Source organism: Heliangelus exortis, chromosome 6 (genome assembly GCF_036169615.1).
Source record: "Heliangelus exortis chromosome 6, bHelExo1.hap1, whole genome shotgun sequence".
NCBI lineage: Eukaryota > Metazoa > Chordata > Aves > Apodiformes > Trochilidae > Heliangelus > Heliangelus exortis.
This window is the reverse complement of record NC_092427.1, coordinates 12,030,769-12,058,459: the sequence shown is the minus strand read 5'-3', so window position 1 is coordinate 12,058,459 and position 27,691 is coordinate 12,030,769. Positions and strand designations below refer to the sequence as shown.

Below are 27,691 nucleotides of genomic sequence, written 5' to 3'. Positions count from 1 at the left end.
AGCTTCAGAGAGAATATTTTCAGCAAGAATATTATTGTTGGCCTCTTCTCCCAGGTGAATAACAACAAGACCAGAGAAAACAGTCTGAAGCAGTGGCATGAGAGGTTTACATTAGATATTGAGAATTTCTTTACTAAAAAGAGTGGTCAGGCACTAGAACAGCCTGCCCAGTGAGGTGGTTGAGTCACCATCCCTGGATGTATTTAAGAAACGTGTAGATGTGGCACTTCAGGGCATGCTCTAGTGGCTGAGATTGTAGGGATTTGAGTTTTGCCTTGACCTAGATTAAATATGAACCAGTCACTGAATTATATCATGAAGACATGAAGAAAATACTGCAGGACATTTGGCTACAGCTGTGCTTCTCACCAGGACTTTGCAACTTCCAATCCCACTGACTTTGAGAGGGTGTCCAGCACCTTACAGCCACATGATGAGGAGGAGCTGATGCTGAGGCTCTTCCTCCACCCATCCACGCTGAGCAAAGCAGAGACAAAACCCATGCTTCTTACAAACAGGTTTATTTGCATTTTGACTGGAGCACAGATTCTAGATACAGATTTCTTCTGCACAACAGTACAAGAGCCAGTGCAAAATATGCTTTTTATTATTATTATTCATGTACAAATAATAATAAAAAAAAAAAAGACAGAGTGTGGCAGTATTTACTCACAACTGGTTCACCTCAGCCTCCATTAGACCCACCCCCACTTGCCCATCAAGCTGACTTCATGGTCAGCACCTCCTGTCTGGAATGGCTGCATTGGCAGTGAAGAGCGGGAACCCCCCTCGCCCTTTGAAAGATAAACGCTCACTCAAGCAAACTGGGACAACAGCAGGCTGCTGAAAAAAAGTTGGACATACCAGCTGCTCTCTAATGCGTCCCATAAAGGGAGCAAAAGATTCTTGAGGGAATGGAGGAAAAAAAAAAAAAAAAAAAAAAAAAGGTACAAATCAAAAATGCACAAAAAATTAGGCACCAGCTTAACCCATTTTCTTGTTAAACAAAGGTAGGTGTTAAGATAAACCTCCAGTCTTCCTGCTCATATCCACCCATAGTAGTGATGACCAAGGGCAAACAAACACTCCCCTCTTCAAGTACCCTGTGCTGTCAAACAGATTATAAACTTAAGAAGATATTTCTATTAGTAGCATAAAGCTAAACCATTTCATAACTGGAGGAGAAAGAGAAGCTACAGTCCGAATACAAGTATTTCTTTGACAACAGCCAAAAACAAACAGAAACAAACCAAGAAAAAAATAAAACAAACCTGTCCCAGCCATCCACCAGATGATTGTTAGAATTACAGCCAATGCTTAAGCAATACAACATTGAGCTAGGAAAGTCATCATATGGTTGTTCAGCTTAGGGAGTAGCTCTTACTAGTTTACAAAGCGCTGGGCAATTTATTTCTTTTCCTCTAACTAATTTTCTGAAGCTGCAATATAGAACTGCAGTGTTAGTGCAAAAATACGCTCGTCTTCACCAAGGCCTGGGATTTATATTGCGGAAAGTCATCATTTTTACACCACTCCAAGTGTATCACATCCAAATCACCTAGAGTCACTCTTATGGACTTTTACTTGCCTACCCAAAAAATGGCTGGGTTTCAAAGCTTGATCAACCAGAGTCTTTTACATTGAACTGCAATTAAATGAAGCAGAGTACCAGTTAAAGCCAAAGAACACAAGTACTCAGCACAGATATGTGTTGATACAGTACAGTATGTATGTGTGTATATATACGCGTAAATATGTATATGATACATTATAAGGAGCGTGCCACTCAGGACTTCTCAAATACAAGAATCCTTTTACCACCTCCAAGTCTTGAAACATTAAATTTCACACCAAGGCAATGAGAACTCCAATATTTTCCAGATTGAATCATTATTTCTATTTTAGCCAATTAACCAAGAAAGGCCAGCTGGAAGAACAGGAGCTTTAATTTTAACAGTACCAGTTCTGCCTCCTCAGAGATGGCACTAACTTCCATCTCCAGATTATTTGCCCCTGCTCTGCCCCCCAGTTGTGTATCATGGGCATTTCTAGGAGTTCTCAGACCATCATGAGAGTCATACTAACTGATCTGTATCAATTTTTTCGGTTGCCAGAAAAAATGCTGAAAGTTATGAAATAATTTCCAACAGCCAGTATGGTTCTGATGAGAACTTGGCAGTACTGGCTGGAGTCATACTGGTTTTCATCATGTAAGGGTTCTGCCTTTTCACCCCCAGCAAGCACACTTCTGCTTATAGTGGTTGTCATCATACATACAGCTAAGAGCTGGATAATTTTGGAATGCCATACTATTTCTGAACCCCAGAGCTTAAAAAAGGTCTGCTGTACAAATTTCACATATAGAGCTGAATAAAGTCTTTTTTAAAAATCACTTTGAGTAGGAGGTTTCATTTGTTACTTTAAAAAAAAGAAATAGGAGCAACAACAACAAAACAAAACATAAAAAAAAAAAGCAAAAAAAAAAAAAAAAAGCAAGAATAAATGTAACAGGCATGTAAGACCAAAGTAAATGCAAACTCTTTTGGAAATTTAGATAAGGGGAAGCTACTCATCTCCTTGCCTTTTGCCTGTCTAGAATTTAGACATCCAGCCCAGATTAATCATTTGTGCTTCTGCCAGAATTAAGGCAGAAAAAAGCTTCCTTCTGGAGGCTGTCACAACCTCAAACAGTGCAAAAGAATCTCTCTGCCAGACCCTCTATAACCACATGGAGAGTCTAAGCAATCAACTAGATTTCCTGCCACTTATAGAGCCGAGACAGGTCTCTCTCTCTCTCTCTCTCACTCTTCAACATAAGCCACTAACATAAATCCTGAAGATTCTGCTTGGTTCCTGGATGGACAAACTCACCAGCTTCAACAGGGCAAGAGTTTCCTTTCATGTTTTGGGGAGGCAGAGAGGAAGGTTTGTTGGCAGTCCAGTCTCCCACCAGCACTGCTCTGACCACTGGCACTGGCTGCTTATCCATGATGGTTTTATGGCCAATCTGCTCGTGTACAACAACCTGTTGGTTATGCAGCAGCTTGAAACAAGGGCAAAAGGTGCAAAACGTTTTCCTAACACCCAGACACAAATCACAGTCTCAACTTTTGCCAAGAAGGGCAGCAGAAGGGGAGCTGCTGATCTCTCCATGGCAACCAGCAGTAGGACACAAGGAAATGGAATAAAGCTGCCTTAGGCCACGTTCAGATTGGACATTACAAAAAGGTTCTTCCTGAAGAAGTGGTCAGTCACTGGAACAGAATCCCCAGGGAAGCTGTCACAGCACCATGCCTGCCAGAGTTCAAAGAGCATCTGGATGATGCTCTTAGTCATATGGTTTTGTTTTAGGTAGTCCTGTGAGTAGCAAGGAGTTGCACTCAGTGGTCCTTATGGGTCCCTTCCAACTCCAGATAACACTAAACTAGCTGTGCTGCATCTCCACAGGCATGAACATTACTGAGCACAGTCCTCCAAATTTCTGCTGGGGCCAGAGGGGTTCAACAAGGACTGGAACCTCTCTGTCTGATAAGGTTAGGCCTTACACACTCATTAAAGCTAGACAGCTTTACAAACAGGCTAACCTAGATACAAGAGTACAGCCACCTAGTGTGACAAACTGTGTGATTGCTTACTCTGCTATACCTTCTTAACAGCACAGAAAGGAGAACAAGATATATTGTAAAATTCACCCTCATACTAGTACAAAATTATTTTTTTAAAAATTATTATTTAAAAATAAGCAAAATATAACAAGGCCCTAATAGAGAGTTGTTCAAAATCAATTAAGCAAGTGCTACTGAAACACTATGAGGAGCTTTGCATATAATTCTTTATGGGTAAGATTAGTTTTTTTAAAATAATTGAGAATGTTTTTGGTTTTCTTTTAATAGGCAAACAGTTTGCAGTCCCTTAGTCTGTGAGCAAAGCTGCTGCAATCCTCTTTTCAAACTGCTGTATTTCAGCATTGCTGCATCCCCTGAATTACAGGGCTACCAAATGTAAGTGGACATGGTACCAGATACATTCCTGGCTGCTCTAAGGTTTTGTTTAAATGGAGATTCACTTCTGTGAGTTGCATGCCAACAACAGCCATGCCATATATTGGTCCAGGATTACAATACGGGATGAAAAAGCTTGGCCAACATACAACTTCTAAGTACTACCCACAAAATAAACCAAACAGCTCCAACTACACAGGGGCACATTGCTCCCACCTACTCACAAACACAGCTGGAATTTATTCCCTGTTTGGGAAGGAAGCTCCAACTGAGTGGCCACCACCTGGATGTCTGAATGCTCATGGCCAGGGGCTCCCAGGGCTCCCTCCACATGCATGGGGGTGCAGAGAAGGCTGCAGAGCCAAGGAGCCCACACAGGCACCAAGGCAGGGTCAAGCTTGGCATGGTCTCACCTTCCTCTAAAAAAAGATGGTGTTTCTCACCCTCCACAAAGACATCTCTTCCCCCAAAGATCCCCCTGCCCTCTCCATCTGACCTTGTCTCCCTGTCAGGAGACCACTTACAACCTCCTCACCTACACAACCTTGTCCTCAGCCAAGAAGACTCAAGCTCCTTCACTTGAAGGGAAGAATTGCCATGTCCCAAAGCCTGGGTGTTGTTTTTTTTTTGAAGAAACACGACAATTCATGGAGCATGTAGGACAGCCAGTTGAGCAAGATCGTGCCTAAGTAGGCAATGTTACTCAATTAGCTGAGTTGGCTGAAGGTTTTCCCATTGTAAAACAATTTTTCTATTCTAGTATTATTTTTGGTGTAAAAAAAAAAAAAAAAAAATTGGTGGGGACGGGTGGCTCCTTTTTTTTTTTTCCACAAAACTCTGCTTTTAATGAAAAAAGGTTGCTTTTCTCAGTATTTTGTTGTTTATTTCTGCTGGGAAAACTTGAAACGGGTTGGGTTTGTCAGAAAAATATCAGTCCCTGTCTGTCCGAATTCCTCCAGTGTCAGCTGGGAGCTGTAATTTACAGGCTGCATGTCCCCCTCTTTCCCAGAAGGCTGGGCTCCTGGGCACCCCTCCAGCCTTCGTGACGCATTCCCCTTTGACAAACCCACAGAAAGAGCATCATGGGATCTGTAATGCAGCCAAAGAACCAGGTCCCAAGGGAGACATGGCACACAAGGCACTTGAATGGTAATTTCTGAGGTCTGCAACAGTAGCTCAAACTGATGCTTCTTTAAGGGCCAAATGGATTTAATTAAATGTTTCCATTTCAAAAGGGTAGAATATTTTATGTAGCGTTTTCCAGCTCAGAATTTCTCACTTTTAAAAAAATTCCCATTCCAGGAAAATTTTTGGTAATTCAGCTTTCCATCTCAATTCGGGATGAAATGTTTGGGTATCAGAATTTGATGTTATTTGGACATTTGGTTTGGAAAACAGCCTTATTAATTAGCTTCATCCATGCAAGAAGTGTGTGATTCAGTTTGCCTTTGACATCAGTGGAAGCCACTTTTTCACCTTAGAGGAGCCTGGATGGTGTCCCCAAAATACTCAAAGGAGGTAAGAGTTGATCATAGTTTCAGAGATTTAAAAAGGAGTCAAAAGTGAAACAGCAAGAATGTAAGAAGCAGAACTAAGATGATCTGTTATCTGGACTCAATCACAGTTCAGTTTAACTTACTTCAGTGAGTAACAGGAGGAAACATCATTAAGATCATATCCTAATTCCTAGTTACAGTAAAAGTAGCAGTTAATCAATGCTTTGCAGAGTAGAATAAATCCAAAGTATGAATTTATCAAAAGCTCTAACTCTCAAGGTTCAAAACACTTCCTCAGAAAACCTTCACATACTCCGTTCAAGGAGACTACTGTAAAACTGAAGATATAATATGGTACTGAACTGCTTGCTGCAGGTTGTCTGTCCTCTCTCAGACCCTACAAAATTGCTCTGCTGGATTGATATTAGAGAAGCTCTGTCAGGATGGACTGGAGTCTCTGGACTTTGAGCACATTTGCAGGTGCAAAGCAGCTAAGTGGGGGCTTTCAGGGTTGACACTCTGGGCAAAGATTGGGCACTGAATCCATCCTCTGCTCTGCCCAACCTGTTTCTGGATTTAGCCCCAAGCCTTCCACCTCAGAGAGTAAAAGAAGAGCCCCAGGGAGCCTGTGTCCATCAGCAACAGGGTGTGTGTTGAAAGCAAGAGAGCACTCAGAACAGTAAGTAAATCAATTCACCCAACCATGAGGGCTCCAGAGACCTGGATTTTGTTTATCTTTCATTTCCCTTTACAAGGCAGTTGTTCCTAAGTAATAAGCAGAAACCTTGACAAGTTTTAAGACTGAAGAGGAAAGGAGGGACAAAGAAACATGTACAAGCTTTGAGGATGTTCTCAGCTCCAGCTTAAAAAAAAAAAAAAAATCAACAAAAACAAAACAAAACCAAACACCAACTAAACCACACACCACCCAAAATGTGTATTCGTAAAAGCAAGTTTTTTTCTTAAGCTGTTCGGTAATTCTTAGTTCGCAAGAGCATTTTATCCAGAAGGTTCTTCAGGTTTCCAGTCTAGGTTGTAGCAATCTCAGTGAGGCACTAAATTTTAGGCTGTTAAAGTCTTTCTGTGCAGGACGGTCACTTTAAAATGATGTGGTAGCCATCATTGCTTTCAGCTGCAACAAAGAAATGCAAAGCATTTTTTCATTGTTTTTAAAAAACAGCACAGGTACAGAACTCCAGATTCTCTTCTTAGGTAGTTTGCTAGAGTTTGAATTCTTGTTCCACGACCCATTCACAAAAATCGAATGTTGAACATCTAGGTAAAAGCATTTATATAAAAACCACAATATACTAACTGTCATCATTTATAATTTTACTAGAAGGATTTCTGCTCGTTTATGTCAGTGGTATTAATGGATTTATGAAAGTTTTTTAACAGTGTAACTGAGAGGAAAGCATAGATTGATCAATCTGTCATCCTGTAAATTGATGCAACATCTTGACTTACTCTGAATTAGATTACTTTTCAGGATAGCAGCACTGAATTTGTGATAACATTTAGTGCAGCTGAAAGTAGAAATTATCTTTAGGTAATAGTAATAGTGGCAGCAATACATACCTTTTAATGTGCTGATAACAAAACAAGATTCATCTTGGAAGTTTTGCACCATCTGAAAGGCAGAAGAAAAAAAGCCAAAACAAAATATTTTTAGCAATTTAATTCAATTTTCTTCCACTGCCAGTATAGAATTTAGAGGAGGGTTATCAAGCAATATTTGATGTAGTCCTAGGCAGTCTTGAGTAACCCTGCCCATAAGTATATTAAAGTACATAACTGATTAAAGTCCCTGCAGCTGCTCACATGCTGAGGTTAGGAGAACATCTGGGATAGTATCTAGAGATGATCACTCCTAAGAAAAAAACTCCTTGCTGAACAAAGGAATATGATTACAATAAAAAACATCTCAGCAGCACTCACGTGGTTGTTTTGACCACACACTAGCAGAGATGCTGTGCTTGCAGGAATCATTTACCTGTTTGTATTTTGTCAAGGCACAGGAATCTTAATGAAACTGCTATAAGAGGCAAGGCAGATCATGGGAAGCAAGATCAGTATCTAAAGGTATTTGAGTTATTCATGAGAAACAACCAGATTTTCATAATACATGAAGGTTCTAGTGAGGTCCCTCACTAGAGGTGCTTTAGAGAGGTGAGATTTAGCTGACTTGAGAGACAATCTGAAATGCTCATTTAATCTTAATTCTCAGACATTCCTTCTAAGTCATTTTAAGATTTAGAGTAGCTGTGTGGGAGACAGGAGGCAAATTACCCTCAGGAGGCACCTCATGCAGTTAGAACAGATACTGAACACCTAACTGCAGAGGGAAGGTGGCCAGAACCTCTCTGCTCAGCTCAGAAAAATCCATCTTTAAGCAAACGCCTTTTCCTTGCTATTGAATATCATTCAATTAGGAGCTTTCCTGCTGTAAATTCTCACACCATTAATCCTTTCCAAGTTAGACTAATCTCTCTATTCTCTCCTGGGTTTAACATCCAACCCTTGCTCCCACACATCAAACTTCACTGGTCAGTCTGTGTGTCTGTACCTAATCACGCATGAAGTACATTCATAGAGTGCCTCACTCTTGCCACTATAGTACTAGAACAAGAAAAAAAATTATTAAAAAAGCAATAGACATTGTTAATAATTGACTTAAATAAATACTTAAAGTCTTATACCCAAGCTGGTTCAGGCAATTCCCCTACCAAGAGTTGCCTCCAAGCACTTTACATCCATAAAGCATTTAGGTTCAGATTTAATCAGGCTGAAATAGCAAGGAGACTTTAGGCATAAGCATTACAAACTTCAATTTAGGCTCCAGTTGAGACCTATGCTCTGCTTCATTTGTTTTAAAAATGTTTCTTATAAATGAAGCTCCTTAAGTGATTCTGGTGCATGAATGACTAAGTAATTCAGCAGGGGAAAAGAGGAAGAAGGGCAACTCACTGCAAGTTAATGGAATGGACTAAATTAAGCCATCATCTACCACGACACAAACAGCTAGCAGAGGTCTATGAAATTATAGTGTGCACTTACACAGCACTGATCCTGACCCAATGGCTGTCATCACTAGCCAAAATGTAAGACTAATTGTCCTAAAAGTTTTCAAACTTGCCTTCTGCAGGAAACTTTCTATTCAATTGTAAAGGTTCTCAATTTAGATCCTCACATCAGAATTCATTTCAGCAGCCAACATGAAAAGGAAATGACCATTCTAAAGTGTGTTTTGCTTTGTTCCAAAATAAAGAAACACACTCAAAAAAACACCCAAAAAACTTTCTTTTACAAATCATCCATCTTAAATCCACACCAAAATCAATGGTACTCATTAATTATTTGCTGTAAGTAAATGCTTTAACTTGTGTGTATTAGTAACCTTGTAAAGCTTCCTTGAAGATTCATTTCTTTATCTAAAGGGTCATTCTAACTTCATGAAGTCAGACAACTGCTAGAGCCATGCCAGTTTTCATTAACCCCTTACCTCATTGCTCACTAATACATGGATCCCTGTGGGTCCCTGACGATAGATTCGATTTATCTGCTGTGGAGAAATGCTGTATAAGTTGGCAATCTTCTCAATTAATTCCAGAGTAGTCAGTTCTTCCAAGAAGATTGCATGATATACTGCAAAAAGTTCAAAGTAATAACAGGATTACAGAGGAATTATAGAATAGCAACTGCAGATAACACCAAGATGCTCAGTAACAACAAGCAAATGGGTTCAGATCAAGGTTCAGATCTTGACAGTAGCAAGATTAGTATTTTTGAAGCAACTCCCAAATATCCAGATTGAGGATTTGTAGGAAAATATCCCGTATTTGGATGCAGCAGGCACATAAAGCTCAAGTAATTTTTGCCCAGAGAAAGGCAGTGACAGCATGTACTAAAAACCCCTGTCATAAATATGTTAATATTTTAGGATGATCTCCTCTTACAGATTTTGACATTTTAAAGTAGAGCAAATTAAACAGTAAATCCCATCCTAGACAAAAGTAGTGTACAAAGTAAAGACTACAGTGCATCCAAACTGCAGATGACAGTATTGTTTTCCAAATCCAGACCAAATGGTAGAAACAACCAGGCAGAAAAGCTGTGACTGGTAAATACCATGTGCAAGAACTAAAGACAATTGCTGTTCTCATTTGATTGTCCATCATGTCTTGAGGGTCAATGAAGAGCTGTGAGTCCTCAAAAGCTTTGAACTTCCAAGAATTAGAACTTCAGTTCAAGCCATACTGCCCTTTCATTTCCCAAAATATTTTCAAACAAGCCATAATCTAAAGCACACGGGGAATGGGAAATTAGGTTTTGGTGCTATGGTCCTATAAAGAACTGAACAGAGGTTTTGGTGTGGCCTTCTACAGATATCTTTTGAGTTGGGTTTGTTCCCCAACCAGATGGTACCAGTTGGAATCCATACCCCTAAAAAGAACCAAAGTGGCAGAACTAGGATAAACAGGACCTCTTTAAACTCTCAGGACACCAAGCTGCCTCACATAGGACTTCAGGCAGAAAGCAGCATTCTCACCAGGTAAGTGTTTAACAAAATGTATACATAAAAACTTACCACAAAGACTGCCATCTCCATTTTCTCTTTTTTGGTGGAGATGGGACCTGTTTTGCTCTGGTTCTTGACAGACATAAATTGTCATCTTGGGCCTTACATTTCTATGGATTATTAAGAAAACAGTATGAGTTATTTAGAAGATCTAAAATTGTTCCAGTCAGCTACCAAACAGTGAGATATGGAATCATGGAAGCTGTGCATAAATAACCAGCTAAGGGATAGTCTGGATGCTGGTGCCTAGGTGCCTTAGAAGGTCTAGGAAAAGCCCCCTGGGAGGTGGTGGTACAGGGCAGAGCACCTTAATCCCTTCAGGATCGGATAAAACCAGTTTACAGCATTTGCCAAGCAGCTCATCATACCTGCCTTTACAGATCTGAATCCTGCCCAGCTGTAGAATTTATGATGCAATAAGTAATAAAGGTAAGTTTAAGAGTCATTTGAGGCTCCAGGGGTTGGTTGGTTGGTTGGTTGGGTGGTTTGCTGCTTGTTACCTGTGATGCAGATGAAGCACAGGGTGTTGTGGAGTGTGTCTCATATGAAGAAGATGGAAGCTATCAGCTGGTAGCAAATAAACCACTGGAGATACACACTGTGTTGCCTCATTTCAGCAACATTTCTGAGCTGTGATTGGATTTTAATACCATTGTGATCTCCAGCCTCTGAGATAACCTCTCTGAAGTGTTAAAAGGAAGTCTAAATGCTACAGCTCCAGGATTAACTTCTGGTTAACATTGATTAACTTCTGGTTAACATTTACCAAGGGATGCTGCCATAACAAAAAATAGGAAGGAAGAAGTACAAACCTTCCTTTGATTGCATTAAAGAGCCGAATTCCATCAGCAGGCCCACAGATTTGAACAAAATCTTCTTTGGACATCTTCAGTAAGTCAGCACCTACATATTTCAAATTGATTTTTTTTCAGAAGTTAAGCAAATCTTAGCTTCCAAATTGTATGTATGGGCAGCAGGAAAGGGCAAGGGGAGAGAATCCACAAAGCTAAATCAGACAGACTTTCCTAGAGAAGCTGCAAATTCAGAGAGCAAAATCAATCACTGTGAAACAGAACTAGTAGCTACAAAAAGAGCAAGGCTGCACTGGAAGATATTCTAGCCAGCCAAAGGCAAGCTAGATATTTAACACTTGCCATTAAATGGCCCAGTTTTCTCTAACTACCATGTTCACCTGGTTATTAAATCAAGTTGCAAGTCAAAGAGAGGCTCCTCAAGGTTTCAACACCTGTAACAATTTCCCCCTCTACCATCTCACTGCTGTGTAAAACCACCCAATGGGAGGTTACAGTGAAGATGGAGCCAGACTCTTACCAAAGGTGCACAAGCACAGGATGAGAGGCAGCAGACAGAAGATGGGAAACACTGATCAGGTATAAGGAAAAGCTTTTTCACTGCAACAGTAGTCAAGAGTTTGCTTAGAGAAACTGGAATTTCCAGCCTTGCAGATACTCAAGCACAACTTCCAAAGACCTGGACTTATTTCAAGAAGGGGATTGCACCTAATGAACTCAGGGAATCCCTTTCAACTTACTCTCTTCCATCTTTACTTATTCTATATTTTGACAAACTGTTTTGGCAAATGCTAGCTAATCTAAGAACAAAAGAAGAACCATGCTGGATCAGCTCTGTGATCCCATCAACAGTGGCCAGCAGCAGATGCTGTTGATATGAAGCATGAGCTGCACTTACAAAAGAGAACAAAGACAAAATAATTGGACTGTTTAAACTCACCCGAAAAACTTGAGAAGAGTCTACAGAATGGAGAGAACCTATTACGATGAAGCCACTGCTGGGCATCTTGAATAGAAGCAGAAGGAAGGAGATGCTACATTGCAAAAAGAATAAGAAGGTCTTGAAATGAACTGTTCACCAGTGTCCTAAAAAAAGAAAAGCACCACATTAACATGATCTCAAGTACTTACATCATTGCTGGGAGGCAGGAGCTCCACTTGGTGGGTTGGAGAACTGTTGCTAAAAAAAATTATATAAAGTTGGAAGAGAAAAAAAACATTATTTTAAATTTTACATTGCAACGTTCATTTTCTTCCCCCTCCTCCATTTGCCTCAACTGTTACAAGTTACATACCAAATTGGCTATTTTCTCTCTGAGATTTTAAAAATGGTGCCTAAAATCTGGACCAAGAAAAAAGAAAATATCTACTTGAGCCTTTTGTTGGTCACTTGAGGCCCTTCTCAATTCTGACAGAAAAACTCAGTTTACTGACCTCATTTCAAGCTTTTCCATCTAGGTGGCTCACAAATGCGAGACCACCTAGGCAAAAAAATTGTGAGCTAATGGGTGGCTGAACTCAAAATTTCTATCATCCAGAAATAATGATGATAAAGATTCTTCACAAAAATTGAATAAAGGACCTTATAATTCAACCTGAATGTTATCTTAAACATAGTAAACTGCAATTCAACTATAATACCCAAACACATTTCTACTAAAAACTCCTAAAACAACAGATGAAACTTCAACATGTTAAAGATTTCCCAAGATATTAATAAATCTACCACTGGAAGAAAACGCTCAATATATCTCTCTGTTAACACCAATTTTTGTCATTTCAGTCTTTGAACTTCTTCATAGGTTGAGGTTGCTCACTGAAAATTTGTGCTACAGTATTTATTCATTAACAAGCTGTGCAACAAGGCAAGAAGGCTGCAGAGTCCCACAGGAGGTAAAGAAAGGGCTATGCCAAATTCCAGGGGGAAAGTATGTTGTAGGGAGGACTCAGAAGTACTGAGGGACCCTGCTGTACTTTTTTCTGTTATCAGCTATCACATTAGGTGTATGAGGACCTCTAAAACTGTTTTTATAGCCCTTTATGAGGGCTATATTAATGAATCATCCATGCCTCCTGCTAGTCCTTTGCTCTGAAACAGCTTCTGAAAACCCGGGCTGTTTTGTCCCAGACAGGATTTCTTAACATCCAATTTGACTGGAAATTCAGCACCCCAAATCACCTCAGGATAGAAGGGATGGAACCAATACCAACTCTGAAGAGGAGCTGAAGGTTGAAAACCTTCAAGACTCTTGTCAGATGATACTGGCAATTGCGGGCACAGGGCATGGTGTGTTCTCTGACCCCCAGAGAAGAGTAAGAGAGCAAATTCATGGCAGGAATGGCCCTGGTGGCTCTCTGATGCTCACCTCCCAGGCACTGCTAAAGCAGCAGCCATGCATTACAAGGAATTCCCAGAAGGTCTTTAAAAGGCTTTGTGGTAAATATTTTCCCCTTTCCAGGAAGGGTGATCTTTGACCTCTTTCAGGGCATGAAATGCACTGCACTGGCACACAAAACAGATGCACCTAAAGGCTACCATGTCAACAGGAAAGATAAAGCATTTATTTGTTACATACCCATCTCCAAGGTTGAAGCTGTTGGGAGAACTGTTGTAGCTTGGAGATGGAGCATTGTTCATTTGATAAGGCACATCAGGCCAGGGAGAGCACTGTTGGAAGAAAGGCAGCAGGGATACTTTCATAAGGATGGAAATAAAGGCTTCGATTCTCCTCTCATACCACATTCATGCTGTTGCCACGCCACTAACTTCAGCTCATCACTCCTGCTGGGAGGAGGAGACGGGCCATGGATTTTCTACACTGCTCTCCAAGTGGGCTGTCAGGGGGCCAGATTGATTCCAGTTGTGCATTCCACATTTCTCCCATTTCACAAAGCCTGTCCCCAAATAACACTGGGCCAAAGCGTGCACAGCTGTAAGTCAGAGCAACGCCAGTAAGTCAACTCAGACTGAAGGCAGCAATGATACAGAAATACCCCTGGTCTCAATTATAAATGCCTAATTAAATCCAGGCAAGGGTGACAAATACGCTCCAGTGGCATTGCTTCAGGTTTATACCAGTGAAAGAGCAGAATTTGAACCAGTCTGTTAAATCCTCTGGCTATTAGTTGAAGAGCTCAAGTTATAACCGAGCATCACAGGGAGAAAATTCTATGTAGACAGACAAAAGGGTACTAAAAGTCTTCAGAAATATAGGTCAACCTCCATATTCCATTACAGTAGTGTAAAACCAGAGTAACCCAGCTAGAATTGATGACTCTGTTCTGAATTTAAGCCACTGTAATCAGCAGGAAAAATCTAGCCCTGTGGAACCCTTTGCCATCAAGAGCTCAAGAAAATGCTCTTCAGTATCCTTGTTTGCAATGACAAAAAGAAGACAAGCATAGCTTTGGAGTTTTATCATCTCCACAAGCACTAGCAAATATTTAACTCTTTGGCAACCTGTATTTCCCCATGTAACATGTCAAAGTGCATCAGAGCTCATAGGAAGAGTTTGGGATCTGCCAACTCAGTAGAATTGGGTCTGTGTACACAAGAGCCTTGTTAACAACAACCACATTGCATTAGAAAAAAAATGCTGGTTGCTCCTGGCAACTTGAGGAAAATTGAGTGGGAGGGACTGGATCTCACAAACAGGAAAGTTATTTATATTAAGAAAAACCCCTAATTTTTAGAAGTCCAGCAAGCCACTTCAAAAAAAAAAAAAAAAGCCAAAACAAAAAGACACCCAACAACAAAACCTAATTCAAACAACAAAATATTCCCACAGGGAGACAGAACAGCACTTTCAAGCCACTGCCTTGAATCCTGTTGCTTAGTAATTCTGCAGCCTGGGGTAAGTTATATATATAGATCTCAGTAATGGTGGGGAGGGGTAGAAACACAGATACCTCTACACTCGATGCATCAGAATATAAGATATCCAAGATATTCCTAGGATACAAGCCAGAATCTTCTGAGATGTGGTATGTAACAGTAGCCTCATAGGCACATTCACAGAAAGAGAAATTAATAATTTAATCAGACAGGATATTCATCTACTCAAGTGCTGCATCTCCAACATGAGCTTTGTTGGAGACAGACAGCTCTGAAGAAACTACCTCATACAAGCAGCATCAAAGTGCCATGACAAGTGCCCAGGAGCACGGCAGAAGACAGTGAAAACTTTTAAAATGAGGCTGCTAAGGGTTGGTTTACACTCTGAAACTTAAGAAACTTTGGCATCTTTTATACTCTTCAACAGTGAAACACATTTCATGATCTTCCTCAAGTCTCAATTTCAGTCAGATCTGGGCTTACATGTCTCCACAAGGCAATCTCCAAGACTCAGACTTCATTTTTTTGTCAAATCTATCTCCCAACATGCTGAAGTAGTCCCACACGTCTAAAACACTTTACCTCTGTAAGAATGGTTGTCTCATAGGAAGGCTGATACTTCTCCTTCTCTTGGGTGGTCTTCTTCTCCATTTTTTCCCTGTCAGTCTTCTGTTTTCTGTCTGCTCCTTTAGGCTATAAGCACAAGGACAAGCTTTCCCTTACACCAAATATTAGAAGTTTGGAGACAGAGGCCAACAGATTTCTTTTCTAATCTGTTCACAAAGGCTCCTTAAGATTTATGAGGACTCTACATACAGAACAAGATGAGATCTGAATTTTCTGGACAAAAAATAGTCAAACATCTTTGCTGTTTCTATAACATCCCCCATTAGTGCATTGCAATTCCAAAGTAGGCTGACCAAAGTCCTGAGATTTGATACCAACCATTTTGGACCATGAGCTCCAACAGTTATGTACTTTGACTGGTATTCATACCATCCCTCCAGGAACAGGAAAGAGATTGCTCATATGAGCAAGACTGGAGTAGCAGACCCTTTGAGAAAACAGGCCTATGAAAAGCTTGTTGTTAAGTGGCTGTAGGTCTGCCATATCCAAATTGGGATGTCAGAAATGAACAACATTATCTTTCCCTCATCTAGGGAGCATGGAGAGGAAATCTCCTGCAGCCAGCAAAGGGAAGTTAAGATCTCCATGTTACATCTCACTGTTCATAGAGGAATGAATCAAAGAAACTGGAGATGCCCGTTACTGACTTGATTGCCTGCAGCAACAAAATACAGTGGGCACCCTGAACATCATCAGTATAATATGATGCCTCAAACAGACTTAAACCAGTAGCCTTGATATGCCCAAGAAACTGAACCATACTTTGTAGAGTTTGCAATGCCCATCACTTTCAGGACACAAATGAATGAGGGGCAATGCCTTCTAGAGATCACTTGTCTCTAGACAGAAATTTATTTTGCACACTGATGCCTCTACTGTGGGTTTTCATTCCAACCAGTCAAGGTTTGAGTTGTTGGGCAATTTATATTTATTATTACACCCACACAGGACAGAACTCAAGTATATGTGTTCAAGGCACAACGGACTGGCATATGACTTGGTGTGAAACCAGGGTCATCTGAATTTAACTAGAATTCCTGTGCAGCAGCTCAGGGCTTGTATCACTCCATATGCAAAAGTCCTGTTTAAGATCCCAAGCATACCCAGTTAAAAGTCTATTATTTTACCCCACCATTAGCATCACACTCCTACACAATTTTTAAAAACACACATTCCTGTGTTCTTCATCTAATCCAGTTGATGACAAAGCCAAAACTACCTCATACCTTGAACACTTTGATCTGGCAGCTTGCAGAATGCAAGTGTTCTGTGTATTCACCATTTTCATTCTGCTTAAAGGTGTCGATTTGCACCCGAAAGGGCACCCCTTTCTCTCCTCCATGTTTCCGTGGAGTAAATTCTGTGCTGATGCAATGTACCTGGCAAAACAAAAGCTGTGCTCATCTCTGGAACCAGTCGGAAGCCGTGAAAATCTGAATTTCAGATTTCCTGACTTGCAGGGTGCCTGAACATGAGGTTTGGGCTCCTCCTGGGAAACTAAGAGAGGCAGAAGAGTTCAAAATATTTTTATTTCTGTTCCTCAGGAAACAATAATTAGAAGAACAAGGAGCCTGGAGAGAAACCAGACATCGGGAAAAGCATCCTTTGATTTAAGTAAATCCCACATACACATTAAAAACAGATAGTTGGTGTATGGGATGAGAAACATTCATGAAACAGGAAAACAAGCAAAAAAGGACAGGCTGTGAACAGTTTCCTCTAGACAAAACCCATGCTTAGAAGGCAACATTTTTTTAATTATTATTTTTATTTTTTAAACAAGAAAATCCTGTGTGTAGCAGATAGTACTCCTAAGCTAGAAAGTACATAGCAAGTTAATTTAGCAAGTGTCCTACAAATTAATTATACATGATTGTCACTATTATCACTAGCATCTTTCTCTCTTCTTCATGTCCTGCCCACCTAACTCTCCAGGTTTTTGCCAGATATCTCACCACTGTATTTACCAGAGGAATCTCACTTCTCCCTTACCTGAATGAATGCTGAGGCTCTCTTTGATGGATCCCACAGAAATTCAACAGTATTCAACTGGGTTGGGCTGGCCCTGGGATCCAAGATACCAACTGACAGTGGAATATCTGTAGAAGAAAACCCCTAAAATTTTAAAAATATTAAATTGAAGAAGGGAAAGCATTTCCATACAATTACAAGATGCATGCGAACAGCTAAGCCACCAATGATACATCTCTTTGGGTCCTATAGTGCTAGAACTCCTTCCCACCCAGAAATACAGGATTCCTAAGAGAGCAGAATATAAAAAAAACTAAACATACAGACAAACACTGGCACCTGGCTTCCAAACAGTGCACAAGAACCACAATGAAATAGTCTCACCTATATCAAGGATGCGGTCCCCAGGCCGACTCCACCTCCAGCCCTCGAGCTGCTGGTGCTCTGTGTACTGCAGGCGGCGGTCATGGAAAACTACACGAATTATGCTCTGTTAAGAAAAGATGGGAAGGTGAACAATGTGCTCCAGAGACCTTTCTCCTGAGATGACTCTCACTTTCCAGCGCAGGGCAAAAGTTGATCTGTTCTGTTTCTCACCCCCATTCCTGAGGAGAGCAGAGGGTCCACCTAGGAGACCCCATCACCATGTTTAGCGAAATCCTACGGGACCCCTGAGTGAGAGTGCAACACACTTCCCCCTGCATGTCTGTGCTTTGTCATGCAGCTCTGTACAGCTTTCTGGGATTCAGTCTGGAAGCACTATAGCCATGTCCACCTAAATCTTAGGTGTCACGCCATGTAAACATCACTATACTGCCTCCACACCCAAAACGGTTCACAAAGGGGTCATATTTAATGTGCCTGTACCATGCCCCAACCCCAGTATATCCCACTCTGACTCACAAATGGGAAGGCCAGCTCTCCTGTCCCTGCAGTGATGAAGCTGACATGCCCAGCCACCTTGCCAGTGGGAATTAAACTTGATTCCAGCCATAAACAGCCAATCATTGACACTGGGTTTGCCCTAGTGTGCTGGTAAACTGACCCACTACACAGTTAAACAACTGCAGAAAACTCCTGTAACAGGAGAATTTGCATCTCCAGGCACATCAATAACTGAAGACAAAATGTCTGGAATAAGAGCAATCCCCAGGGCAGACAAGTACAAAGTACCCTTAACTTAATATTTCCTTTTGTTTATTGAGAATGCTACGCTAGCATGAGTCAATGACTCCTTAATTCCCAGTTTCTCAAGTCCATGCTCTTGCTGGGGACTTCTGTATCAAATGGGAGTGAGCATTTTTTTCCAATGAACCTGAGAAATGCCCAAATCAAACTCTAGCTCTAAGAAGCAAGTGAACCACAGTCACAACCCCTGCAAAATTGGAATCCCAATCCATGTGCTTCCTGAAATGGGCCAAAAGGCAAACAGGGAACTGATTAAACTTGAACAACACTTGACATCCAGATTGGAATCCAAATTCTGCAACTAGTACCCACTTCTGAAAAAAAATAAAGAAAAAAAAAAGAAAAAAAAAAATCCTGAGGCAGAACAGCCAAGAATTTGGAAGAGAAAGGCTTAAAGGTTGGATCCAGAACTAAGAACCCAAGTTCTTGAATTTGAACTGTTTGGGAAGCTGGGAAACCACATTAAAAAAATCCCCAGACCCAAACAACCAAGTTCTGTATGTTCATAATTGTGTCCACTGCCAAAGTAAACAGGAGCTATACAGAATCTGCATGGCAGAATGATGCAAACACCAGGGTTCTCCATTTGACAGGTACAACCCAGATGTGTTGCTGGGGTTACAAATGGAGACAAGTCTTACCCTTACCAGTTTTGACCACATTTAGCTCTAAACATTGGGATTCCCCAGAACCCAGTATTCACAGTGAAACTCAGGGGTCACGATCATGAACATAATAAGGGTTCCCCTGAAGTCCTGTAAAGCCAAGCTGCATAGTCCCATGAAACTAACACTCAGCCACTCCATCAGCCCTGCTTCTATTGGCAAAGTATTTTCCATTGTCTCAGTGTGAGCAAGGTCAGGCCCTTCATTACAGGCTGTAGGTAGTAGCAGGAAGAAAAGAAATCTATATTTCTCCTTACCTTTACATATTTTGTGTTTAAATCTTGAAACTCTCCCAATTTCCTATTCTCAAGTAGACGGATTTCATAAGACTGACCTAGAGTTTAAGGAAACATTTCCAAGGTGTTTAATATGTTGTAGCAACGAGAGAGTCATGCTGGCATTTATGTGGCTAATAAAGCATACGTTTGATCAGGGAAAAGCTCATTTTTGGTAACATAATGCATTTGTCCCCAGTAATCGAGTAGGCACTAAAACACAACAGAAATCTGAGGGGAAGGTTTGTCTTTTGGCAACTAAAAGCTCTAACACTTAGGGCATTGATCTTAGTCCATATCTCCCAGGGCTGCTAGTTTTCTGGTCACCCTCCCAAGAGTCATGAAGGTGATCAAGCCAGTTGTGCCCCTGTGTCACGAGGCTGTAACAGCTCTGCCTTTGTCTGTCCCTTCTGCTGAAGCAATGGGTGTGTTGCGGAGCTGCTGGCACAACAGGTCAAGGCACAATTCTGCAGGGGATAGCAAATTGGGTGAAACCTCACCTTCTTCAGAGAGCAGGCAGGTCTGTAAGGTATTTCAGAGAACCAGAAATACAAGATTTGTTCCACAAGGCCTCAAACGTGGCTGCTCAGGGCATAAATAGTTCTTCAAACACATGTGTGGAAGCAGCAATGAGTATTACAAGATGTTCAAGGACCAATTCTGGGAAGAGAATTCATACTCCGAGATACCACCACCACCATTACTCTCATCATAAGGAATTTAGCTACTTCAGTAGAGTTAACTGGTTTATAAAATAACATCTCCCTTTAAGACAGCAGACAAAGGAGACTGAAGTCGCAGTGTCCCAAATCTTAAGCACAAATGGCTAAGATAGCACAGAAGATTATTGTATAGCACCAACTCTGTAGAATAAAACTACAGCCAGTACTCAGACACAATTAAAGGACCATATGTATACCTTATAGCTAGTTTTTCTTGCTTGTCTTGCTGTCCATCCTTTAACTGAAAAATGCTCAAGAAGGCAGACACCAAGAAGAGATCTGTCTGGGGTTTCTGGCTCAAGCAGTATCACCCCAGAACTAGCCATGAAGAAAACTGAAAATCAGATATATCTCCCTCCAAGAAATTGCTATATTTCAGGATCTAGACCTAGAAACAGAAGACTTATGACACACTTCTGATTTGTCAGGGGGTCACCACCACATTTCAGGCAGATTCCCCCTTGGGAGCCCCAGGTCTTCCGGTTGCCCATACGAGTTCAGACCATATCACTGGAGCACAGGGATAATTGTGGTTGTTCAGCTGGCCAGCAGGAAAAAAAAAAAGGACAAGAGAGGCTGTATTGAAGGCCCAAATGTTTGCACAACACTACTACTGATGTCAATGGGAGTTCTGCAAACAGGAAATGACCCTTGAATGCAGCAAGTGGCTTCGGGCATGGGGAGAGGAGGGAATAAACCATAGGATGTACAAAAATCAGCACTGTAAGCATGCATAGATCTTAACACATATCTGTCTGCATGTGTAAAGGCTGCTGGACAGCAAAAGTGGCTTTTGTAACCCACAGTCCTGAAACAGAGATCTTTCATGCTCGAACTCAAGAGACTGTCTAATGTTCCCAGTGATACACTTTAATATTGTGTACTTGAGAATTGATAGGGAGATTACCTTTCTCAGCATATAATCAATATTTTTGAATTAGCATAAAACAGATCAGGCTCAGGTTTATAAAAATGCTTTGGTCTGTTGTACTGTGTATCTGTGTATATGTTGTACATGTGTATCTCTGTTGTATGAGGCACATAGCTGCTTAATGGCTCAGTTTGAGGACAGATTTCATCAGTTACAGAGTGATACAGTTCACTGCCTCAAACAAATTCACACAGCCAAGACATGTTTGCACTTATATTTCATTCCCATGCAAGTATGAGGGTAATTAGTCAGAGATAATTTAGTATTTGAGACCATGAGCATTCAACAGATAGTAAAATACATCTATTCTTGTACTCAGGTGGGATAATATGTACTCAGATGTACTCAGACAGAAAACTTAAGTGGCATGAGTTGTACTATAGAGGAAGGCAATGGCAGAACCAAAAGCACCACCAGCAATTAACAAGTATCTCAGAAATTAGCAGGGTTTGGGGAAACACTTATGCACTGATACACAGATTTACTTATTTGTGGTTTCAATAAGACTAAAGAAAATAATGGGCATAAAACCATCAGCCATGTTGCCTTCAAACTCACATCAAGCACCCAAAACCTCTGCAGTATGCACCTTCTCACCATTGCATGAGATGGGAGCAATACTGGGGCATGGCAGTGGGCACCAAACATCTCCTGACAGGAGGGATTCAGTTTGGATGGAGTTAGAAACAAATTCTGCACAGTGGTAAAAAAGAAACTGTGGTGGACACAAAGCTCGTATTAAATGGAAAGCCAAAGAGAATATAAAATGCTTTCATTAAAGATACATGGGTCATCTGATGTAAGCCCTGGAAGTCCATTTGTGCCATTAATAACCTCAATAAAAATGATATTTTATGCTAGCTGCTTTCCCCTTGACATATGAATGTTTAACTGCAGTTACTACACAGAGGTGTTATCAAAACAAGACCATTCCCAGCTCAGCATCATAAACATGCAGTTTGTAACACTATCAGTGAGCATTCATACCCAATTCCTCACTATTTCTTTATATACAAATGCTTTGGTATTGATTTTGAAAAACTGATTCTCCTTACAACTTACTTGAGCAAACACATTGCTTCTTGGCCAATGGTAATAACTCATTGGTACAGCACAGACAGGGTTCAGATACTTGGACTTTTATAGCACCAAACTGCTTGGATTATATTTTTTTCCTTTATAAAATACCTTCCAAACTTTGTTTACTCTATGTTTTCCACCATCACTACCAGCAAAACTCCTCAAATTGTGATTTACAATCTCAACTCTGCAATTTTAGGAATGGCAGGAAAAAAACACAAAATAAACCAAAGGTTTCAGTGTTGGACTCAACGACCTTGAAGGTCTTTCCAGCCAAGGTAATTCTGTAATTCTGTGAATCAGTACTTGTCTGCTGGAAAACAGGATCTCTTTGTAAAATAGAATTAATAATAGCAACCTAACCAGAAGAAAGCTGAATTCCCCCTGGCATCGAAGAGGGCAAAGAAGTCACTCAAGGGTCTGGTACACAGATAATCTATAAATTCTGTACCACTGACTCACCAGTCCTAGCAGGTAAAGGCTGCAGTTTTCTACTAAAACTAAATCAGTAACAGATCATTCTTACTCAGGTACCCACATCTGTAAAGAAACATGACTGCAAGTGTGACTAAAACAAACTGTATTCCCAGTTCCCAACATAGACTGTAACTTTCTAAGCCCGAAACCTACAAGAGAGTTCCCTTATACTGAGTTTTTCCTTCTGTGTCAGATAGAGATACAGATGAATACAGGTTAGACTACATCTGCCCAAGTCAATACTTGGTGGTAAATCTGGAGACAGAGGGCACCAATGCTAAGACTCTACAGTGATTTGATTAAATGGTCTGACCTTGAGCAAGCCAGTGTCTGGTCCTAACCAAACATCCCCTGGCCTCAGATGGAAGGAAGAGCCTGAAGCAAGGGAGAGCAGTGGTGGCAATTTCACAGTAGTCCCCCTTTATCAGACTGATATTCAGCATCACTGACCCAGTCTTAAAACCCGTGCTCAAGGCCAACAACTTGCTGAAACCCTTTTCCTTTCATGATCCCCGCACCGGTCAGAGCTCCACCACCACAGGCAACACAGGCTCAAGAACATCTTCAGAGATGGTGACCACCCTGGTCTCATCATGCTTACTACTAGACACGTACAGACAAGGGCACCTAATGCATCTCTCTCACTACTTGAAACGAAGAATAGGTTCTGAATAGGTTCTGCAAGCAGAGCCTCAGCAGAGCTGAGGCCAGAGCAGCCTCCTGCATGAGCTGATGCTCCCCTCAGCCAGAGCTTGCCACAGCTCTTCCCTACCTCGGGTAGGGAACAGAATGCTAATAAATATTTGGAAAACCACAATAAAGTCCTGAGGTACAATTTGTCTCTCAGCTTCACTGAAGGCTTCAGGGGTACCAATAAAAACCTGGGTGGGTGATGATACACTGTAATTTTGTATTTTGAACAGACATTCCCTGAGCAACAGCAAATTTATGCAACCTCCTCCCAGGCTAGAGTTTGAGCAATTCTGTTTTACAAACAAGAGTAGTATCCAGCAAAGTAGTAACCACCCAGGTCCAGAGAGTTCCTGCTCGGTGATTCATCTATCTTAAAGAGGATTTACAGACTGTTTACTTTTTTTAACTTTTATTGTCTTTGGTAATTAGTGCACATTAAACACAGGCATGACCACCTAGTTTGGGGAAAAAAAGAATTGAAAGGCAACAATTTGCTACAGATGAACAATAATCTAGTTCAACATGGGAACTTTCACACACTCAGAAGGTACAATCTATAATAGTTTAACTAAGGTCCATTGCTGGAATGAGTCAGCCATCAGGAATTCTAGGCAACTTCTGATTATAGAAGATTATATTTATTTCAACTCAAAGTTGCATTTTGTTTAAAGATTATCTGCTACACAACCACAATTATCTTGCTTGCTTTTTTTCTGTTTGTTTTGGTGTTACATTTCAAGGGCCACTTGCACTACACTTTTTGTGGTTTCCTGCACGATACACCAATACAATACACTAATTTCTAATTAGGATGTTGATGTTCCAGACCATGACTCAGGCCTTACTTAATCAAGCCAAGCAGTATGCTAGCCTTTCCAGCAATTAATTAAATTCTAATCTTATACTAAGCAATATCCCCAGCAAAAGTTGGTGGAAAGAAAAAAAAAAAAACAAAAAACAACTGTGAGCCCTATTTCTCAGAATGGATCCACACAGCACTAGACAGAACCAGCCTGGAAACTGTTTGATTATTAAGCCAGGCTGGCCAATAAAAATTCCATTTAGCAACTTTATATGGACATCCTAAACAGTGCACAGATAAAGGCAAAGGAATGCTGACAGCTGAATGCAGCATGCAGAAGGAGGAGAAGGGGGGTGGAAAGAGGCATTTATCCTTCTGAACCAAAGCACATCCAGCAGGCAGGAGGATCACCTTTGGAACTGCCAAATGCATCTCTTCAGGGCACTGGGCACACACATGAGATTCGTCTCACAAAAACAATCAATGAACCCACAGGGCAAACAGGCAAGAGCAACAGAGCTGGCATCTCAACTTGCTTGATTGATTGCCCACACATTTTTAGCCAGACAAAAGCAAAAATAAACCAGCATAAGTCTTGCTGAGGTGTCCTGTGTGTGATTACTGTGCAGGACAAGGAGCTAGGCCAGAATCCTCCCTCCCCAGGCCACAAATGCCAGTGGATATTCTGCAGTTGCTTACTGCAGCCTCATTTGACAAGATGCTGTAGATGTTTATCCAGTGGATATTACAAATTCACCAGCTACACAATAGGCCACCCTGAAAGCTCCCACTAAGCTAGGGACATGGAAATCCTGCAAAGGAGAACCAACTGTGGTCCAGGAAATGCAGAACCAATGCAAGAGTCATCTTGGAACAGCAGTCCATCATGCCCCACATCTCATCTTCAACACAGCACAGTTATAAGTGGCCAGGGACGTAGCAGGGTGGACAAAGTCAGCCTCTTCCTGGCCATAACTTCACAGTTTCCAGATCATGTCTATATCACACTGCCCAGTCATGACCAAAGCTCACACATTCCTCTTTTGTATGATCTCCTTCTGAAGTTACTTATACTGTGGCAGTAAGAACCACAGTTTATACACCACTTGCTTTACTATTTGCAGTTTTGCCCTTCACCTGCCTCCTGCCAGTTTTCCTTTGCAGCAAAAGCTCCCTTTGCTCCACTGAGATCTGGGACCCATCTGAGTCCACCACTGATGCTACCCACCCTACTCACCCTACCACCAGGGTAGGCAGGCTACAGGAACACAGCAGACCAATTCAACTTCTACCACACCACAGAGCTACACTGTCATCAAGTCTCCTTCCTATGTTTTTCCTCCTTTTACAATCTTGTCCCCAACTTGAGGGGGTTTCCTTCTCCCCGTTCTTTCTCTTTTTCTACCCCTTTCTTGTGGGAAAGCCAAACACATGCTTCAGAGCCAAGTCTGCTGGAGGAAAAATCCAGTGCTCATTTACTATATGAACATTTGGCTGAGCCATATTATTCCCAGACTTTTGAAGATGGTCTGCTTTGCAGTGGTGACACTTCATAGCTGACAGGCACTAACAGAAACACTCCTTATTTACAGTGGTTTCCACTCTGAAGAGAGGGATGTATATTTAATTCCTCCAAGACTACAGTCTAACTTTGAATCAAGGACACAGAACTAGCCAGTAGACACAGAACCACTTCCAGTTGCTAAGTTCATGTGTGCACTTGGGGTTTTCTTGTATAGATCTCACCCACTTTGGTGGACACCACTTGACTGAAGCCATGGTTTAAACCTTGATTTTTAGTACAAATGAATCAATGAAGAAATTACAGACTTCTGGTGGAAATCTGAAAGAGCATCTGCCCTGTGAAAATAATTTCTTCCTGTATTTCCACTTTTCTAGCATGTACTTGAAACACCCAGGACTATCTTGGTCGCATCTGTCCAGCTCAGAAAACCTCAGCCTCCTCCTGTGTAAGTAAAAAATACAGGCTTTTGCTGGTTTCAACCTGTTCTAAGTCAATTTGGACAACAGGTTTTATAGCTCTGTAAGAGTAGTTTTGTGTGTAATATTTACTTGAGTTTCAGATAACTCAGAAGAATGGTCAGGGGTGAGGGTGCTGAAAAGGGATGCAGAAGGGCTGAGCATGACACCTGACCCCATCAAGCCACTCCCTCAGATGCCCTCAGGGAAGACATTTCCTGCACCACGTTTCTGCAGTAAGAAACCGGGAGAAAGCAAATCCCAGTCCCACACCTGGCTGCTCAGTGTCTGCTACACAGCAGGGCCAAAGATGTAATTGAAAACTCTCCCATCAAAGCAGACTGAACCTTCAACACAGGTCACAAATGTGGCTCCAAGCTCACACAAGAGGAATCTCGCTGCTAAGGTACACGCTGTCTGGTTTCAGGAACACATAATAAATGGTTGGTAGGGAGCAAAGGGAAAAAAGGGCCATTTTATCCCAGCCTCTTCAGAAAGGAGGTAGCTGTTTTTATTGGTGTAATGTATGATAATCATGTCAAACCCACAATGCTTCCCTACACCCACCAGATTTTAAACACAGCACAATTTAAAGCATACTAATTTATGCACATAAACTACCCAAAAATGTGAACTTTTGGGACATGGCAAGCTAGGGAAAGCTAGTTGAAAATTTCCACATCTGCTTGGATAGCTAGGTACACCAATACAGACTGCAAGGGCTGCAAAAACAGGCAAAAATTTCACTGTCATAATTATGAGAATCTCAAAGTAGTTATGGATAATGGAAAAAAGTAAAAAAGTGACATGGAATATAAGGAAAAAAAAATCTTAGGGATTTTCTCTTGCTTCTCACTACTCTCAGAGGAACTTCTGAGAACTTCCTTCCTTCACAGATATTGAAGATTTACAGGAGTACAAAATATAGTCTAGGGGCTTCCAGTAGGATTTGTGCATTGGCTACAATCCAGCAAGTTCACAATCCCATTTGAATTTCATCCAGATGTTAACAACAGAAGAAGTGATTACATAAAGAACAGAAAACAGCCTCTTGGTAAAAGACAACTGAGATTCTAGCTTCCTAGGGACAACAGAAGTTAGATGTTCTGCTTATGCAGAGGTGCCCTGTCATCTGAAGCAAGATTCATAGTGAGCTTAGGGATGGTGTGGTTTGGAGACAGCGTTGTTTATCCTGGGCTGCCAAGTGAAGACAGAGCTGCCAAACATATGGGGAAATTGCTGCTAGCACAATTAATGGCTTCAGCGGAGACACCAAAACCTACTCAGAGCTGTCTTCAAAGTCAGGCAGGAGACAAATTCCTTCTCCAAAGACAAAGAGGTGCACCACAAGAACCAAAAATACCAAGTAGCCAGTTGAAGAAACGGGAAAGACAACCTAGCTTTGTTAGCCATTTTTTAAGCCATTCAAACCCAGGAAGAGAGGGGAAAAGGGGTCAAGGACCTCAGACTGATCAGGGATCAAGGATGCTTAGGTGGGCAGCCACTGGGGTGCACAGGCTCAAGGACTGAAAGTCAGGGTTGTGCATGTGATCTTAG

At 41.2% G+C, this 27,691-nt stretch overlaps 1 protein-coding gene across 1 annotated transcript in view; it reads right to left on the bottom strand.

Annotated features, from left to right (window-relative positions):
- Nucleotides 1-505: 505 nt before the first annotated feature.
- TFCP2L1 (transcription factor CP2 like 1) overlaps nt 506-27,691 on the bottom strand; it is a 37,936-nt gene continuing 10,750 nt past the window's right edge. Inside the window, exons 3-15 of the mRNA XM_071746728.1 lie at nt 19,432-19,508; nt 17,706-17,811; nt 17,343-17,449; nt 16,577-16,729; nt 15,306-15,416; nt 13,465-13,556; nt 12,020-12,068; nt 11,829-11,922; nt 10,889-10,979; nt 10,086-10,186; nt 9,000-9,142; nt 7,076-7,127; nt 506-6,629 (exon numbers count right to left, since the gene is read on the bottom strand). Coding sequence (XP_071602829.1) covers nt 6,592-6,629; nt 7,076-7,127; nt 9,000-9,142; nt 10,086-10,186; nt 10,889-10,979; nt 11,829-11,922; nt 12,020-12,068; nt 13,465-13,556; nt 15,306-15,416; nt 16,577-16,729; nt 17,343-17,449; nt 17,706-17,811; nt 19,432-19,508 — 1,214 coding nt within the window. The 3' untranslated portion in view covers nt 506-6,591. The remainder of the gene's footprint in view (nt 6,630-7,075; nt 7,128-8,999; nt 9,143-10,085; nt 10,187-10,888; nt 10,980-11,828; nt 11,923-12,019; nt 12,069-13,464; nt 13,557-15,305; nt 15,417-16,576; nt 16,730-17,342; nt 17,450-17,705; nt 17,812-19,431; nt 19,509-27,691) is intronic.